At 30.9% G+C, this 19468-nt stretch overlaps 2 protein-coding genes and 1 long non-coding RNA gene across 3 annotated transcripts; 2 read left to right on the top strand and 1 right to left on the bottom strand.

Annotated features, from left to right (window-relative positions):
* Positions 1-1164: 1164 nt before the first annotated feature.
* LOC127711918 (uncharacterized) lies at positions 1165-10188 on the top strand. The gene is made up of 8 exons (XM_052218075.1): positions 1165-1249; positions 1770-1884; positions 2219-2393; positions 3977-4166; positions 4352-4560; positions 7630-7745; positions 7894-8149; positions 10126-10188. Exons 1-8 carry the CDS (start codon positions 1228-1230, stop codon positions 10186-10188), a joined length of 1146 nt encoding a protein of 381 aa, XP_052074035.1. The 5' UTR covers positions 1165-1227.
* On the bottom strand, positions 5880-7401 carry LOC127712340 (uncharacterized). The gene is made up of 2 exons (XR_007987047.1): positions 7010-7401; positions 5880-6326 (listed from the first exon to the last, which is right to left on the bottom strand). It is a non-coding gene; the product is annotated as an uncharacterized LOC127712340 (long non-coding RNA).
* Positions 10189-10281: 93 nt separating the features above from the next.
* On the top strand, positions 10282-18206 carry LOC127711917 (uncharacterized). Its single transcript, XM_052218074.1, has 7 exons — positions 10282-10422; positions 11263-11439; positions 12186-12344; positions 12856-12998; positions 14575-14645; positions 16266-16432; positions 18027-18206. The coding sequence occupies exons 2-7, from the start codon at positions 11272-11274 to the stop codon at positions 18204-18206; spliced, it is 888 nt and encodes a 295-aa protein (XP_052074034.1). The 5' UTR covers positions 10282-10422; positions 11263-11271.
* The last annotated feature ends 1262 nt before the right edge of the window (positions 18207-19468 follow it).

The raw sequence follows: 19468 nt of genomic DNA, 5'->3' as shown, positions 1-19468 counted from the left end.
TTTCTTTCTTGTTATGAGTAATAGGATAACTATATTTAGTATGTGCGTACCTTGCAAGGTCCTCATGCCCGTCAGACAATTTTCATTTGACTTCGACCTCATTTCATGGATCAGTGAACAAGGTTAAGTTTTCGTGGTCAAGTCCATATATCAGGTACTATAAGCAGTAGGTCTACTATATTTGGTATATGGAACGATTGTAAGGTGTACATGTCCATCTGGTAGGTGTCATCTGACCTTGACCTCATTTTCATGGTTCAGTGGTCAAAGTTAAGTTTTTTAGTTTTGGTCTTTTTTTCTAATACTATAGGCAATAGGTCAACTATATTTGGTGTATGGAAATATTTTATGATGTACATGTCAGTCTCGCAGGTTTTATTTGACCTTGATCTCATTTTCACCGTTCATTTCTCAGTGTTAAGATTTTGTGTTTTGGTCTGTTTTAACTATAAGCAATAGATCAACTATATTTGTTCTATGGAAAGATTGTAAGGTGTTTATGTCTGTCTGGCAGGTATCATCTGACCTTCACCTCATTTTCATTGTTCATTGGTCAATGTTAAGTTTTCATGGTTAAGTTTGTTTCTTAGATACTATAAGCAATAGGTTAACTATATTTAATGCATACATTGATTGTAAGGTGTACATGTCTGTCTGGCATGGTTCATCTGACCTTGACCTCATTTTCATGGTTCATTGGTCAATGTTAAGTTTTCTTGGTTAAGATTGTTTCTTAGAAACTATAAGCAATAGGTCAACTATGTTTGGTTAATTGAATGATTGTGAGGTGTACATGTATTTCTCGTTTGGTTTATCTGACCTTGACCTCATTTTCTTGGATCATGTTAAGTTTATGTGTTACTTGAAGTAAAGCTTTATATTTAGGACTATCAACATAAAATCAATGGTTAGTAAAGAAGGCGAGACATTTCAGCGTGTGCACTCTTGTTATAGAAAAACTCCAGACTTAACTGGTCAATTAGCTTCTTACAGTCCACTTAAATGACATTTTGGTTCTGCATATACATGTTATATTTTCCTCTTGACATCAACAACCCACTTACATTAATTAGAGACAAATAATATAGTGATATGTAAATTTATAAAAAAATCAGCTCCCATGATCTTATTGTTGAATTTTATCATATCTTTTTTCAGATGAGAAAAAAAGTAGCCATTCTTGATCGGGCTAAAGCTTGGCAGTTCATCAAAGGGAATATAACCTGTATGTGGACCCAGCCAGAAAATGGTAAGTAAATCATAATGACAGAAAAAATAATCATTATCGTGACTATCCAATGATTTTCCACCTTCACATATTCTATAGATGATACAGAACCCTATAAGTATTTGATTTTGAAAATTTGATCTCACTGATGAAAAATGACAGATCACAAATATGTAAATGAGCCCTTTAGGAAGTTGTGTGTTTTACCATAATCTTTATGATGAATGATCTCTAACCACATGAACCAGATGCAATTATTTTAGCAAAATTTGGCTGTCGATTTACATATTTTCTCTTGATACACAAATGTGCATACTTTTTATGACTGAAAAAATCCTAAAATCATTAAAAGAAATTTAGTTCGGTATTGGTTTAATGGTTGTTTGATTTTTATCAAAATAGTCACTTAAAGATTTTGCTTTAATATAGGTGCTTAAGGTCAAATTTAAACTATTTATTGAACCATATTTCCTTGTCATAGATATCAGTCAGTACACCTCCAACAGATTAAGTGTAAAACTGTTGTTCTATTTATTTACAGGTCGTACATTGGCAGCAAATACCTGTTTCTTCAAGATAGTCGATGTACTAAAATCAATACCTGAAGATGAACTTGTGAAGCTTGCTAAATACTACTTCGTAGAACTGAAATCAGAGTAAGTCTGAGTCCTTTCAAAGTTTAATTGTATTGTGACATAGAGATAGCAGTGTAAGTTTTAAGATGAGTAAAAACTTTCATCAGCTTACAACACATTTACTCCAAAATATTACTGTAGAATTGGACATAAGTTTTGGTGAATTTTCCTGTGCATTTCTGATTGAATTGTCAAGTCATAGCTAGGTACTGTAATTAATTTTTAAATTACATTTAGCAGTAATGACCATTTACATAATCAAAAACTCATTTAAGGATGAAATGTCCTTGCCCGCTGAAGGTTGGTTTAAATGTATCATTTGCCATAGTTTTATTTTCTAATCTCTTTTTTTCAGTCGTTCAAGGTATGTAGGAGCAATGAACATCATGTTGGATGCCTTTGGAGTGATCTATACAAACTTCAGTGAGAACCTGCTGGCAGATTACATTCTAAAGAGTTCTGATCCTAAGCCTACACTTATCTTAAGGCTGCTGACGCACATTGTAGGAAAAGACAACCCACCACATGATGTATGTATTGTACTCTAACAAAATAACCAATAACTGTAAATTCAGAAGTTATTGCATGCCTTCATTATTGCAATTTTGTCATTTTAGACTAAAATGCGATTTTAATTTTTGTGATATTAAGAAAAATCCTGTTTAATTCATACAAAAAATTTCAAAATGTGAGTTTGAATTATTGCGATTATAACCCTGTTGCATTTTTTGCAATAATAAAAACATCGCAATAATTTCTGAATTTACACTTTCTTTTCTCAAAAGAACTGTTGAAAAACAGTTTATGACATTTAAATGATAAAGGAGAAAATGATCAATTGAAACACATACAAATCAAAACATCGTGTAAAACTAAAACCTTTTGAAACTAAACCTGTAGAATAACTGTCTACTTTGAATGCTTTCAATTCCATTAGCCTATATTAACCTGATTATATCAAACTTCAGTCTTGGCCAAACAATGAAATTAGTTCATAATTATTTGTTTAAGACATGATTTACTGTAAATGCCTAAAAATGCATGGAAATTCCTTATTACCATTCTTATGAAATTCCTAAAAAAAAATATACTTAAAGGGACACTAGCTACGAGATACATAAAAAAATTTAAATTATGATTTGTTTTGTTCAATCATTAATGAAAGTGAAATAGTGAAATAATAATTCGGTATAAGCAGCCAGTATGGTTCAATTTTGTCAAAATAAGCTAAGAAACATCGATGATGAATTATTCACTTGCAAGTGAATAATTCGACATTGAATCTGTATTCATGTGAACTTCAATTTTACACCTTAGCTAGAGATAGATTATGCATGATTGATGCGTGTTAGGCTATTTAAAATAAAGAATGTCAACATTGAGAGTGAAACAAAGGTAAATCATTTGATTGACTGATTCGTTCCACAAAAAATCATTCTTATACAGGTAAAATAAAAAATTAGCTTATTTTTTTAACCTTAAAATTGAAATCAAACAGACATGGAGAAATCCATTTGCAAGAGGTCCATATAACTATTTATATTTATGCTTATGTTTATATTGTGTTATGTGACTGTCGGTTGTTTTGGGGGGTCATCTCGATAGTTAATTAGATGTCGTCTAGACTAAAATACACACGAAAAGATGCTACACATTATCGCGCCCTTCCCCTGTAAATTGTTTATTTTAGACTTTTTATAACTTGGATAAATGTTTTATATTGTTATAAATCTAATATGAGAATTTGAGTCAAATGGGTGAACATGAATTTGACAGCTAGTGCCCCTTTAACATAAAAGTTGTCTTATGATGTATCTTATATTTCTATTGCTAATTCAAAATCTTTTTGTTTATTTATGGTCTTTGATACTATGGATTCATTTATTTTTTTCATGTTTTTCAGGATTAAGGAAACATTTTTTTTGGTGAATATTTGAGTTTGTGGTTGTTCAAAAGTCTGCATACAAGTCTATAAGAAAATTTGTATTTCATTGAACATTTAAATTTGTTGTTCAGATGAACATTTGAAATATATGGAGATTGGAATCCTCTGAGTAATAATGAATCCGCAGTGATCACTGTTAAGTTATATAAATTTAAGTTCTTATTTCAGAATATGATAGCTGCTATGGAAGACATTGTATTTAACAAAGAGAACCACCCAGAAGAGATTTACAAAGAGAATCTTCATGAAAGGGTCTTGCTCTGTCTTGGTGCAGTGTCACATAAGTTAACAAAAGTGGGTCGGGTAGAGGAGGCTATCAGCATAACTGTACGAGTTCATCAATGGCTAGGAATACATGGTAATATCTTTGTTTGTGTTTTTAACCTCTCTCTATTTTTTTTTTATTAAATGCAAGAAATGATAATTACTTAGTTCTTTTTATAAAGACCATCCCTTTTTTAGAAGATTTTTTCCTTTCAATAGGGGTTAAATCGATTAAATCTGCTTGAATTTTTTTTACTTAAATATTGTATATTTTGTTAGATCCATTTGTATACAGAAAGAAAAGAGCAATTCAGAGCGAACAGGAACAAATTGATTACGACCATTGGAGAGTGATTCTGTTAGAAACACTAGGAAATGCCAGAATGGACTTCTCTTATGAATATATTGTTTCACATATCAACTCAACTAACTCACCTTGGATCAAAAGAGCTGGAGTTCATGCTCTAAGGAAATATGAACATGAAATGGTGAGTTGTATGTAGGCTATGCAAAATTTTGTACATAGCATAATCAGTTGTGTATAGTTTGTATGCAATTGTGAATATGATGCAACCCCTTTTCATCCCACCCAAAAGTTGTGAAAAAAAGTTGAGAAAAGAAAAAACAATAAGTAAAAAAAATTGAAAATTTAAATAAAAATTGAAAACTTTTTACAGTTGTGTGTAATACACACTCCCTGTACCAACTACATATTTTTGGTAAAAAATTGCGGATTATACATGACCAACAATATATGGTACACGGTAATTTGCATAAACTTAGCTTTATACATGGTGAGGAAAATGTTGAAAAAAACATGAATATTTTCTTTACCTTTTGTTTGTTCTAGTGTCACAATTTTGTTTTATTTGAAACTTATACTTTTAAAAAAAAATTGATACAAAGAGATTATTCCTGTTCAGTACTTATTGAATTGCTTTAAGTCTTATATTCACTAAGGTGGCAGAAACCAGTTATTTTACAATAAATCTTTAGAATTTCATGGATTTATGATTTTATTTTCTTGAAAATTCATTCAAGCTTATATACAAATAAAATGTATGGATTCAAGTAACTAAGATGTGTGCGTGCTTATGTGAATATATAGAAAACCTTTAAATTTGGGTGTCTGTCCAGCATGGATATTTTAAAATTTATAAATGCATTGCAAATAAGGCAAAAAATGTGATGCTCTGATACCAATCTAATCCTTACCTGCAGAATCCTGCTAAAAGCCGACAAGAATTTTAGGCAAAATCCAAGAGATAAATGATATTCAGTGAATTAGAGCCTTGTCCGAACCTATCCTTACCATCAAAATCTCAAGATATTTTTGTTTACATAAAACTGAAGTTTTTCCCCACTTTGATTGGATGCCGTCAAGTGAGGAGACCACAATTTTGACTTCTGATTGGACCCATTTGTGAAGGAAATCCCCAACCTGTGTATGCAACTACTTACTTGTGTAGTACAATAGCCTAGAATTTACATTCATTTATTTTTTCAGTCCACATGATGCAATTATATACCTCAATGCTTAACTATAACCAAATTTCTGCGTGGGACACATGTTCTGGTACACCAAAACTGGTACCTGCCACCTTTAACCACTTATTAAAAAGAATATATTTCCATTTTTTTAGTCTGATTGAGTTCTGTAGTCATTTACCATTAAAAATACATGCAGTGCATATGGATACGGCACAAAAAAAAACATTAATAGGCTTTGTAAGACCAAATTTATTAAAGCAATATTTGTGTCTTTTGCCGTCAAACTGCTTTGAATGCAAAAAAAATAGAAAAAAAGGATTGTGTTCATATTTAATAAATTTTATTGTGTGAGTTTTCTGGTACAGTGTATGAATTATCCAACAGTTCTCAAAAATACTTTAGTTTATTGTTTCATGCATGATATAAAACCACTTACAACTGATCTCAGGAAGTATTTTTCCATTGTTTGAGGTATTAAATAGTCTCAATTCTTGTCACTATCACTGTTCTGTTGACTGCAGTGCTGAAAAAGGCTTAGTTTTGAATAAACTAATATTTTTGGTACATATATTTCACTTTGTAGATCCATGCTGCAATAAACTAAGTGTACATTTATTCGCAATAAGTCTCATATCTCTTCTCCACATAAGCTGGCTGTGTAGGCCGCATGTTGAAATTTTAGAATTGCCACACTATTGCTGATGAGAGAGACCAGTTTTCTTATTTCTGTAGCCTGTCCTACAGTATCAACTATGTAGTAGACCTATAAAAAAAGAAGAATTCATATATTCATAGTTAAAAAGTAAATAAATAAGAAAATGTCCATATCATGTGAAATAAATCATTATAACAGGTAATATACAGTATAATCAGCTTTTTCTAGTGCTATGCTGAGTCTTATTTTACTTTTTTCTCTCTTTGTAATTGCTATTTCTATATATTTTATGATATAAAATCATTGTTTGGTGAATATAATCATTTTAAAACTAATCAATTGAGTGTCATTGTTTGTATTGGTATACAGAGTTATCTGTCTTGATATTTGATAATTCTTAAAATCCATGTAAAAACTATTTTCTTCCAAACAGACCTATACATTGACTGTGAATAAAAGAAATGTAACACCACACACCTGTAGAACCCTTAAAAAGGCACATTTTGTGATATGTTAAAATCATGTTTAGGCTTAAGGTGGCAGAAACCAGTTATTTTACAATAAATCTTTAGAATTTCATGGATTTATGATTTTATTTTCTTGAAAATTCATTCAAGCTTATATACAAATAAAATGTATGGATTCAAGTAACTAAGATGTGTGCGTGCTTATGTGAATATATAGAAAACCTTTAAATTTGGGTGTCTGTCCAGCATGGATATTTTAAAATTTATAAATGCATTGCAAATAAGGCAAAAAATGTGATGCTCTGATACCAATCTAATCCTTACCTGCAGAATCCTGCTAAAAGCCGACAAGAATTTTAGGCAAAATCCAAGAGATAAATGATATTCAGTGAATTAGAGCCTTGTCCGAACCTATCCTTACCATCAAAATCTCAAGATATTTTTGTTTACATAAAACTGAAGTTTTTCCCCACTTTGATTGGATGCCGTCAAGTGAGGAGACCACAATTTTGACTTCTGATTGGACCCATTTGTGAAGGAAATCCCCAACCTGTGTATGCAACTACTTACTTGTGTAGTACAATAGCCTAGAATTTACATTCATTTATTTTTTCAGTCCACATGATGCAATTATATACCTCAATGCTTAACTATAACCAAATTTCTGCGTGGGACACATGTTCTGGTACACCAAAACTGGTACCTGCCACCTAAGTGATCTGACTTACAATAAATTTCAGTTGTCTCCCTTTTTGAAACCGTTCTCAAGTCATGATTCAAACTATTTTCAAGCTGATTCTTTATAGTTTAACAGTTCAACAAAGTAAAACAAAGTAAACTCCATCCATATTAGGGACATATACAATTTTTTTTGTCATTACCTTGAAATACATAAATAAGCGATTAAAAATAGATGATAAAGGCTATAAGTCATTTTTTTCCAGGCTGCTGATGAGATGTATAAAGCTGCCATGTTTGATGAGAATGATGAGGTTCGTTACGAGGCTTTATTGCAATATCAGGCGCATCCTCAAGCAAAGATTATCACACCTCTAAAAGCGTAAGTTAAAGAAATCAGGAAAAATATTTAGATGATTACTGACATCGTCAAATTAATACAAAAAGTGCCAATAACTTTGACAAATATTTTCCAATCTAGATTTCTGAATTGCATTCAGTCTTTGTTGATTTTTTATGTTTTTATCCAGGAGAGAAGTAGTTAATGGAACTGGTATTAGTGATCCCTATGAGTCTGGAATCATGGAAATAGCACCTCATAGCAGAGAAAAACGATCCTTGGCTTTTCTGGATAAGTTTCCCAAGATAAACTTTAGACTTGAGGCCCCAAGTGTTGATTGGAGGAAAATTTTAGGATCTCAAAAGATAGGTGCTGCCTTTGGTGTCATCATGTATAACTTGCTGGATCTGACAGTGTTCTCCCCAGGATTTTTGGATAGCACCAGGGTAACACGTGTGAACAGCTTGGTGAAATGATTCATACAATCAGTTGTGTAGCGTGGCGTCGCTATATTTCTAGTTACTGCAGTTTTTATGTCTCTTGTTTTGTTTTAATACTGTGGTACTGTGTTATGTCAGAATATTATTGGTTAAAAAGATCAATAAAACAGTTTGTATTCTTTTTAATATTTTTTGAAAATAAATAAAACATGATTCATTACATAATATTCATCTAAATTTAAAGTAATTAAATCTTTTATCCATGATCAATAAAAATAAAATATCATTCAAACAGGAACATATATATTGTTAGATATACTGTTCCCAGATTCAAAAGAGAACAAAAATGTTCAATTTAAAAATACTTTCTAGTTTCTAGAAAGAAAGTTGTTGTATGTGAAAGGATTCCTGTCATAAGGAGATATAAAATTAACAAGAACAAAATTGTGTTATAATTTGAACCAGTTTCTATCTTAAATTTTAATAAAAAGAAATTTTTCACAAATTTTTAAACATTTTGCCATAGATTTCATGTACATGTAAATATTAACCTTTCTTGTCTTTGGTGATGATCAAACATAGATACAGACTTAATACTGCACTGAAATCTAAATCTTTATTTGTCATGATCCATTTAAAAAGAATTCCTAAATCTATAAATTTATCTTAGGTCTATAGATCTATAAGTAACATATTCAATGTCAACAACAAAGTCTCCCTATTTTCCCGCCTAAATGACAGGAAGTAGATATAAATAGATTTAACATGTGCTTATGGATTAAAATTGCAAGATCACTTTTGTTATTCATTAATGATCATATGGATATAGATATCCAGTTTGAAGGTACAGTCATGCATTTTATTTATAAAATAGAATAGATTGCAGTTAATTGTAAATAAATTTGAATATTCTACATGAACTAACTGGGTCATGGGATCCTTCCCCTTTGAATTACTTGTTGACAGTTTGAAACCGGAATATCATGCAATAACTATGTTATGTCATAATTAAAGATAATTTTGGCCATGGTTTAATCAGAGACATATAAAACTATAATATAAGTATTGAGCTAACTTTATAATGTACAAAATATGTACCGTCGTGTGTACAACTATCGGGTCACACGGTTTGTGTACAAAGTATTTGCCGACTTGTCAGGTGGTGAGTGAAGCCTTAAAATAGTTATCTATGATCATAAAGTTATGATTTCTAAATTAAAACACGAAAGAATCATGTAAAAAGTGTTAATTACATCGATTAAATCCAATCAACAAAGGTTAACCTCATAAAGGTAAATCGATCACGTGGTGTAAACAATCCGTGTTGAACTGGTTTGAACTGGTCAAATTTCACCTGGAATTTTATACCACACGGAAAAGATTAAACAAGTCGTTTAACACTTTTTTACCGATTTACGATTTTTTAACTGAAAATTTTAGCACCACGGAGAAAAATTATACATCGCGGTAAGAACGATACCACCGCGGTAAAAAAATATACATCGCGGGCCCGTGGTCCTTTAATGGTCTGGGGAGAACACTGTCTGAAAATTGGTAAGTTTTCCCTATTTTAATTCTGTCTAAAATAAAATAATTTGACAAATCTTTGTTAAATACCTCTGATACTGCAAAGATCACATACTGTATACTGTGGATTCATTTATTTTCATGGGTACCAATTTTTGTGGGTTGAGGAAAACTTGCATTTTTGTGGATATTGGATTTCGTGGTTTTCCAAGAGTCTGCATTTTATCATACAGCAAATTTGCAATTCGTTGAACATTTAAATTCATAGTTTCCCTGTACCCGCGAAATCCACAAAAATTTGTATCCAACGAATAGTAATGAATCCACAGTAGTTGTCACCATTTTTATTTTGCATAGATTTATATTGATGACATACCTCATTGTTTAAAGACCTTACCTCCTGCAGAGATCACACACCATTAAAGTATAGTTGTCACTATTTTTATTTTTCATAGATTTATATGGATGACATACCTCATTGTTTAAAGACCTTATGTACTGCAGAGATAACATCTTAGGAGGATTTGACATATGAAGTTAAGGTCAAGAGTTATTTTAAGCAAAAATATGTGTATTTTTTAAACATTAATGAACTATCTTTTGTAGAGCCCTTAAGCGGTCATTTGAGAGTAAATGTTCATGATGAGGCCTATGCCAGAATACTCCTTGGAGTTTTGAACTTCAACTTGGAATTTTTTGTAGCCAGACTTTGTTTTAAAGGAGGCACCCAGTACAATCTGAATATTTTAAAAGTATGTTGGATAACAAAAACCAGTCTTTTGATAGTTTATATACACTGTCAGTTAAACAGTTGTTTTTTTTGGAGGTTAACAAAACATGTAATTTATTACTGGTAGTTATAAATATTTGAAGGAGAATTGAGAAAAAAAAAAAAAAATATGAAAAGATTAAAAAAATAGGGAAATGTGGTATTATTGCCAATGAGACAATAATCCACCAAAGTTCAAATGAAATGGATTCAAGTGAATGAAGTTCAAAAGAAGCATTTTTTGAAAGTTTATACTGTGAATCACATACATTTGTTGGGCTTTGTATTTGATAAAGTTTTGTGTAGACATCTGTATTCACATTGTTTTGGTAGACATCTGTATTCACATTGTTTTGACATCATTTTTTCATTTTTTTCTGTGCAAATTGCTTATTCATGCTAATTTTGACAACAGTTTTATATTTCACTGAAAATCTTGTACATTCATTGAAAAAAGAACCTTTATAAAACTGAATTGACTTAATCTTTTACTCAATTTCTATTCTATAGAATTTTATGCATTCTGGTTATGTTTTTTTCTCTTATTCAAAATGTTATATACTGTGGAATCATTTATTTTCGTGGGTACCAATTTTTTGTGGATTGAGAAAAACTTGCATTTTTGTGGACATTTGATTTTGTGTTTTTCCAAAAGTCTGCATATATTCATACAGCAAATGAGTAATTCGTTTAACATATAAATATGTGGTTTCCTTGATCCCACAAAATCCACAAAAATTGGTATCCAACAAATAATAATGAATCCACAGTATTGGTATAAGCATGACTTGTGATGGATATTTTAATGTTGTTTTACTTTTAGGAAAATGGGATGCAGCAGATAATTGAATTGGCCACTAAGTTTGACAAGAAAGTGATGGAGATTGTTAATGCCATTGAAACAGGAGTCAAGTTGTTTAAAGACCTGATTGATGGGAAAATAAACATCAAAGAAATTGTTGATGAATTCATAGATGCTTTGAAGGAGTTACCTGGCAAGGTAAATATTCCAAATGGAGTTTGAATGGTTTTACACAAGTCATTTTTGGGGCCCTTTATAGCTTGCTATTGGGCGTGAGCCAAGGCTCCGTGTTAAAGACCGTACTTTGACCTATAACGGTTTAGTGTTATAAATTGTGACTTGGATGGAGAGTTGTCTCATTAGCACTCATACCACATCTTCTTATATCTAATTACCTGAAAGAACAATAAAACTGTAAACTACTAAATTGTGCAAGTTATTTATTTACATAACTTTCTCAAGAGGATAATAATTAGAATTTAAATCTATATAAGTTGTCTTCCCTTATACACCAGAAATTCCAGAAAAACCAACTCCTGCAAAGTCAAGCAGAAATGGGGAGAAGGAATGTTTGTAAATTAAGTCATTTTGATCTAATTTTATAAATAACTGATTTTTTTTTTAAAGTTTTGATTTAAGGTTTAGATCATTGCTTTAGAGAAATAATATTTTATCAGTGGGCAAGTGTTGAAATAAAACAGATTCATACAAAGAATTAAGGCAGTCTGATCTTTATTGTCAATAGCTGATTTTGTTTTTTTAAGGTCCAGACTTCAGAGATCTTATTCATAGAAAAAAAAATTGTCAATATGGTTTGTAATGATATTGATAGACTGTGCAAATATTAGGTATCTTCATCTAACATTCAAGTCTTTCTAACATTATGTATAGTTTGTTACAATTGTATATTATGATTATTATATTTGTTTTAAATTTTTTAACAGGTTTGGGGACTTAGAGACAAAGTAGCCAATGTGATGAAAATGATAGGTCAGCTAGATGAGGAAGAGCTACCTCCCTTTTTAAGACCACTCAGAAATCTGATTGTGAAAGTAACAACAGTGTTTAATGATGTTAAAACAGATATCATGAACTTTTATAATGTAAGTTTAAGTAATATATTGATGATCTCACTGTAAAGCAGTAGCAATAGTTTAAGTAATATATGGATGATCTCAATGTAAAGCAGTAGCAATAGTTGAAGTAATATATTGATGATCTCACTGTAAAGCAATAGAAATGTCAAGGTCATTTACTTTTTGAATAAATTTTTCAAAAGAAACATAAGATTTTTTACTCATGTCATATATTTTAAGCCTGGCATGTTTACTTATGATTTATTTTTAAAAGCACTTGCTTTTATTGTTATAGTGTATGGCCATTTCGAAATAGAGTGCACATGCTTTTCATCCTATAGATCTTTCAAGATTGAGTAATAATATGGTTTTGTTTGATTATCATAATGAAAATTAATTAATTTTTTTGGTGCAGACATTTTAGTATAAAATTAATTCATAACTTGTAATAATGGAACTAATCTTGTACTTGCATGCACCTTTCTTTGTGTACAACAAATGCTTTTAACAGCGCTATCATACTTTGATTATCTTTCAGACATTGGTTCAGACCATCACTGTTATAATTCCACAGAATGCCAAATTAATCTATGAAAGTATCGTTGATATCATTGATGGTTTCAAGGTCATAATAAAAGATCCTAAGACAGCTTTAACTAAGATCGGCAAAGGTGTTGTACAGTAAGTAGACTCCTATTCAATATGCTAATAGAACTAACAGAACAATTCACTCCTATTCAATATGCTAATAGAAATACCAGAACAATTCACTCCTATTCAATATGCTAATAGAACTACCAGAACAATTCACTCCTATTCAATATGCTAATATAACTACCAGAACAATTCATGAAACTATTGCAATGTATATAAATAATTGAAATATTGATACAAGTGAAAAAAGGGATTTGGATTGATTTTTATAATATTTTATCAAATGACAGCCTGGAGAAGAAAAGGGCCGATTTAAATGGTAGAAGCAAAAGAATTTACTTTTACCTCTCTAATACCTAGAATATTGACTACGGTGTCTTTGTTTTACGAAAGTCTTTTGAATATTCTTACTTCACACATAAAGAAATAAGAAATGATTTTGAGATCCTTTTTATACATGTGTATGCCTTGTCTACGCAGCAATATTTTGTCTGGTCTGTGCCAAGGTCTGTCCTGTACATGGGCAATCCTTGATGATATTCAAGTTTTGATTTATGATTTTAAATGTCAACTTATTAAGATATCTACCAATTAAATTTCTATATTTAGGGCATCTGTGTACATTCTTCTTTTACCTATGAATTAGTTATAGCTTTTGTCTAAAAGTCAGTTGATCATGTTATTTATGTTATCAGTTCAATGACCTTTAAAAAAATTGCAATGTTGGTATTCATGTATTGCTGTCTTCAGGGTAGACTTTTTGTACACCTGTTTACGGGACGTATTATGGTATACGGTTGTTCGTCCGACCGTCCGTTCGTCTGTCCGTCCGTCGTCAACATGTCGGACATTAACTCAAAAACACTTTAACCAATTTGCATTAAACTTTGGTGAATTGTTTATATCTATTGACGTGAGCTCCCTTTCGTTTTTTATGAATTATAGATTTTACGTTTCCAAGTTATGGGGTTTTATTCATTAAAAAAAAGGGGGATTTTCCAGTTCTCGGACAATAACTAAAGAATGCTTTCACCAACTTGCAAGAAATCTTGGTGAATTGTTTATATCTATTGACATGAGCTCGCTTTTGATTTTCATAAATTTTAGATTTTACATTTTCGAGTTACAGGGTTTTATTGATAAAAAAGGGGGATTTTCCAGTTTTCTGACAATAACTTAAAAATGCTTTCAGCAGTTCTCATTAAACTTTGGTGAATTGTTAATATCTATTGATGTAAGCTCCCTTTAGATTTTTATAAATTTTAGATTTTACATTTCTGAGTTATGGGGTTTTATTCATTAAAAAAGGGGGGATTTTCTAGTTTTCAGACAATAACTCAAAAATGCTTTCAGCAATTCTCATGAAACTTTGGTGAATTGTTTATATCTATTGATGTAAGCTACCTTTAGATTTTCATAAATTTCTAATATGACATTGAGAAATAATTGAACTTTATTCTTTGAAAATGTAACGGGCGTATCATGCGCTCATGGCACAGCTGTTTGTTAATTGTGTCAAAGGATGTTTTTAAAGGGAAGACCATAATTATGTATTTGTTCCCCATTTACATATTTACTCCTCATGTGCATATTTTTGTTTCAGGATTTTTATGTCTATAAAGGCCTTACTAGATGCAAAGAATAAAACACAAGAAGCTTGCTTCTTCTTGAAAGGTAGGTTTATTTAATCCTGCAATATGATTGAGGATGAGTAACATTTTCTTTTGTATTGCAAGAAAAAGTCCATCATAAGACCAGCTTTTATTAAAAAGCTGATAATTGAGACAAATTGTATTGAAAATTTTAAAGACCTAAATGATGATGCTAAAAATGGAAATTATTCTCTGTCCATCAACACGAAAATAAGTAGAAAGCATAGGTCTTTATAAAGCAGTTAGTTTCTAAGGGTAGGGGACTCATAATTGAATTATTACCTATTATACTATTATACTATATAAATGCATGTTTTAATTAGTTTGTTTATTATAATTATACATGCTTTCTTCTTTTCATTTATATTATACTTTCTTTTGTTTGTTTTAGTCACAAATTATGTACTGCAGATTCATTTATTTTTCGTGGGTACCAATATTTGTGGATTGACAAAATCTTGCAGATTCGTGGATATTTTAATTTCTTGGTTTTGTCAAAGTCTGCATACATTCCTTTAGAAAATTTGTAATTCAGTGAACATTTGTATTCGTGGTCCCCCTGTATGCATGAATTCTATGAAAATTAGTACCGTAGAAAGGCTTGTATAGTTCGCAGTGGTACATAGTCCGCACCCCCTTCTCCCAACGAAATTTTAGGTAAAAAAACTTTTTGTAACTGTTAGAAAAGGTCTAATGAAACTCCGGTAATTTCAAATCCTGTGCGGTCGTTTGCGGTATTTTCTTGGAAAAACCTGTTTTCCATCATCAAACAGAAGCTGAAACTGCTTGTAAATGATTCTAGAACGCTTCATGATTGTTAAAATAAGTTTAATTCACTTAAAAAACAATTTAGAAACTTGTGTATGTTTAAACAGGAAGTTTAAAAAGCACGTGTAAAAGAAGAAATTAACCGGTGAGAGTCGAAATCCGTACATAACAGATATCACTATAATACGACTTTGAAAGTAAAACAGTTCCATCCTTTTGTAAAACAGTCTTTAATATATCTATCACATTAATGTTTGAAGGGTCTTAAGCTAATACAAACCATATTAGTCAGTATGAAACACCAAAACGGAACGAACAATAACCGATTACGTTTTGTAGTTTACAAATTCTAAGCTGGTTTACGGTTGTCTTTTTCACTATGTTTGTATCGTTTCAATCAAGCAGATACCAGTTTATTTCAACCAATGCATTGAAAAGAAACGAGAAATTTGTAATGAAAGATTTAGTTTTTATATTTATCAGTATTAATTTGATATTGAATAGAAATAACTTATTAATATGGATGAGTTAAAATTATTAGTTTGAAAAATGATAAGAGCGCCCTCTACAATAGAAATAACAAAGATGGCGGAACGTAAACAAACCACCTCGACCGCGAAATTGAAATTTTTCTCTTATTTCTTGCTTATTGTACTCTATAGTCCGCACCCCGTCTGGAAGGTCCAATTTTGGAGAATAAAACCGCGGGCTATACAAGCCTTTCTACGGTATCCAACAGTATTAATGAATCTACAGTAAGTTGATTCATATGACAATAAAGTCTGAATTGAATTAAATTAAAAGGTATGAAAGTGAAATACAGTTTGGTTTAATCAGCTGTCATTTTTGACTAAACTTTTTATTAATTTTGCAGATGAAAAACCATACTGGTGGGATATTACAACAGTTTTTGAAGAAATTTTGGCTCTTTCAAAACAAGCTGTAAAAGCCTTGGTAAAAGGTGGACCCACCTGGATAAAAACCACTGTTATTGAAGGGGATGATCCTGTTGCAAAATTCACTAAAGGCAAAGTCTCACAGGTCAGTTACACCTACCAGTCCTATGGAGTCATTCTCTGGGAATTGGGTAGATTTTTGAGTCATCAATAAAGCTGATATCAAAGAATTATATTTCAATTACTTTTAACTGTCTTGACGGTCTCATGAAAGTATGCTGGTCTCAAGTGAAAAAGAGAAAAAGACGACTTGATATCAATGCATCGTCATTGAAACAGCACATCACATAAAGTAGTTAAGCAAAGACATGTCTTCCTTCAAAAAGTAAAATGACAAAAATACCAAACTCCAAGGAAAATTCAAAATGGAAAGTCCATTATCAAATGGTAAAATCAAAAGCTTAAACACATAAAAACGAATGGAAAACAAGTGTCATATTTCTGACTCGAAACTGTCACACTGTGAATAAGCATATTATAAAGAAGAAAAAGGCAAAGACTGGTCGAAATTAAGTCAAAATACTGCAAATTCAGAAATATTTGCAATGATTTTATTATTGCAAAAATTGTGACAAGATAGATGTCACAAAAATAAAAACATCTCCTTTTTAAATTTTAAAGTGCTATTTATATGCAATAACTTAAAAATCATATTTGCATCAATTATTAAACAAACAAAATAATTAAAGGTATGCAATCATTTCCGAATTTACTGTAATGTGTCTGCTTAGTGTGAAATATCTTCCTATAAAGTGTTACCTTGCGAACTAACATGTAAGAAATCTGGCTCAGAATGTCCAGCTAGAATAAAGCAAAACTAATATTCATAATGCATTAAAGGGGCACTAGCTACGAGATACATAAAAAATATAAAATAGGTTTTGTTCAAACATTAATGAAAGTGAAATAGTGGAATAATAATTCGCTTTTAGTAGCCAGTATGGTCGAATTTTGTCAAAATAAGCTAAGAAACATTGATGATGAATTATTCACTTGCAAGTGAATAATTCGACCTCATTGAATCCCTATTCATGTGAACTTCAATTTAACCCCTTAGCTAGAGATGGATAACGCATGAATTGTGTGCGTGTTTGATTATTTAAAGGAAAAGAATGTCAACATTGAAAGTGAAACAAAGGTAAATCATTTGATTGACTGATTCGATCCTCCAAAAAATCATTCTTACACAGGTAAAAATGATGATTAACATATATTTTTAATCTATAAATGAAATTAAATAGACCTAGAAGAATCCAATTCCACGAGTTCCGCTATCTATTTATATCTATATTTATGTTTATATCGCTAATATGGGCATCGGCAGTATTCGGGAGGTCAACTCGATAGTTAATTAGATGACGTCTAAACTAAAATACACACGAAACGAAGCTACATATTATGATGCCCATACCATGTACACTGTTTATTTTAGACTTTTTATAATTAAGATAAATGTTTTACATTGTTATAAAACAAATATGAGAATTTGAGTCACATCGGTGAACATGAATTTGACAGCTAGTGCCTTTTTAATATTTTCATGCCAAATATGCATTCACTCAGCCTCAGGGTGTTTAATAGCCATCTATGATCATCATCAAATATATTTACAATATATATTAAGAAGCTTTTATTATCATATAGCTTTATATTTAATAGTTTTATTCTTTTATTTACAGAGTCAAATAAAAGAACAGGTCATGGATAATTTAACTAATATTATCGATGAACTTTTGGAACCGTTTGATGGTCTCAGAGGAATAGCAGATAAATTTATGAAAAAATATGGTGCATTCTTTGGTATAGTTAAAAAAGTGAAAGAGGCATATGCAATTCTGAAGGAAGGGTATGTTTTATAACAACTACAGGCAATTTTTTTTTCTATACACCAGTGTTCTCCCCAGGCCGTTTTAGCGTCGCGACACCGAGGCGCTATATTTTTTTCCCCGTGATGCTATGGTAATTTCCGTGACGCTATAATTATTTTGAAGATGCTATTTTTCTTGTCCCCAAAACCATGTCCTAAATTTTGAACTTTCATCTAATTACCGCTTGTGGTCATAAAAATTATATCACCTTTAATTGTAATCCCTTAAAGTCGGACAATAGAGGCAATTTGAGTGATTAAATAGGTGTTAATTGCGCTTTGGGTGATAACTGTTTGGATACGAATACCCCAAGCTGAGACTTATGACATGACTAATACCACGTGGTCCAATTGCAAATTTCGACATTGAGAAATGTAATCAGAAAATCATAAACAATTCGAAATCTACGTTTGCATAATGTCAATTCAAAGATACAAACGATTTATCTCTTTAGAAAAGAGGTTTGGTCGTTTGTTTTTACAACTTTCAAAAATTTATTTTCTTTCCCTTCTGGTACTACTTGTTATTCGAGAGCGTATATTAAACATTTTAATTTTGAGCTAAATAAGTTTGATACTTCTTTAGAAAGTGATTCAGAATTGTCTTTAGTTAATGTTTCATCCATTTAATGCATTAAAAGCGTCATATTCATTCCCAATCTCTTGTCAAACATTGTTTATTTTCGTTAATTTTTCTTCGACCGCCATTGAAATATTTGTGTAAACCACGGATCGGAACTGGACCAGATATGACAAAAATCCGCATTTTTACGATAATAACTACAGATGCACAAATGGAAGAGTAGACAGAAAAAAATGACCCCAAAAGAGAAAACTAGGCATTCCACACGCATTAACAGACTATTTGTTAGATCTCCTTGCTATATGTATTCATTTTGGAAATGCATTGTTTCAATATACCGATTAAACTTTGTTAAAAATACATTTCATTTTGATATAAAGAAACAACTGGGACTAATACATTGAGTACCAAGAAATAATGAATTTCATAGACATGATAAAGAAATTAGTTTTTTAATTGAAATTTTATTGCTATATGATACTTTCTCTTCCTTTTTTAATATAAAAACCAGTTCTTTTTTTTTTTTTACTAGATATTTAGTTGGGTAGGTAGGGTACAATGTAACTGGAACCACACATATAATTTTTTTTGGCCCAAGAGGAAAAAAATAATTCTGTAACTATAAATTAATATAGAAAATATAAACTGAAACAACTGTTATAGTTTAAATG

This window comes from Mytilus californianus, unplaced genomic scaffold (genome assembly GCF_021869535.1).
Source record: "Mytilus californianus isolate M0D057914Y unplaced genomic scaffold, xbMytCali1.0.p SCAF_8, whole genome shotgun sequence".
NCBI lineage: Eukaryota > Metazoa > Mollusca > Bivalvia > Mytilida > Mytilidae > Mytilus > Mytilus californianus.
The sequence above is the reverse complement of the archived record's forward strand: the minus strand, read 5'-3'. Positions and strand labels throughout refer to the sequence as shown.

Coding starts and splice junctions, on each gene's coding strand:
- LOC127711918 (XM_052218075.1), top strand. CDS start 1,228: ATGTGGACCCAGCCAGAAAATG. Junction 1,885..2,218: donor TTCGTAGAACTGAAATCAGA/GTAAGTCTGAGT, acceptor TCTTTTTTTCAG/TCGTTCAAGGTATGTAGGAG. Junction 4,167..4,351: donor TCAATGGCTAGGAATACATG/GTAATATCTTTG, acceptor ATATTTTGTTAG/ATCCATTTGTATACAGAAAG.
- LOC127711917 (XM_052218074.1), top strand. CDS start 11,272: ATGCAGCAGATAATTGAATTGGCCACTAAGTTTGACAAGAAAGTGATG. Junction 12,999..14,574: donor ATCGGCAAAGGTGTTGTACA/GTAAGTAGACTC, acceptor TTTTTGTTTCAG/GATTTTTATGTCTATAAAGG. Junction 16,433..18,026: donor CTAAAGGCAAAGTCTCACAG/GTCAGTTACACC, acceptor TTTTATTTACAG/AGTCAAATAAAAGAACAGGT.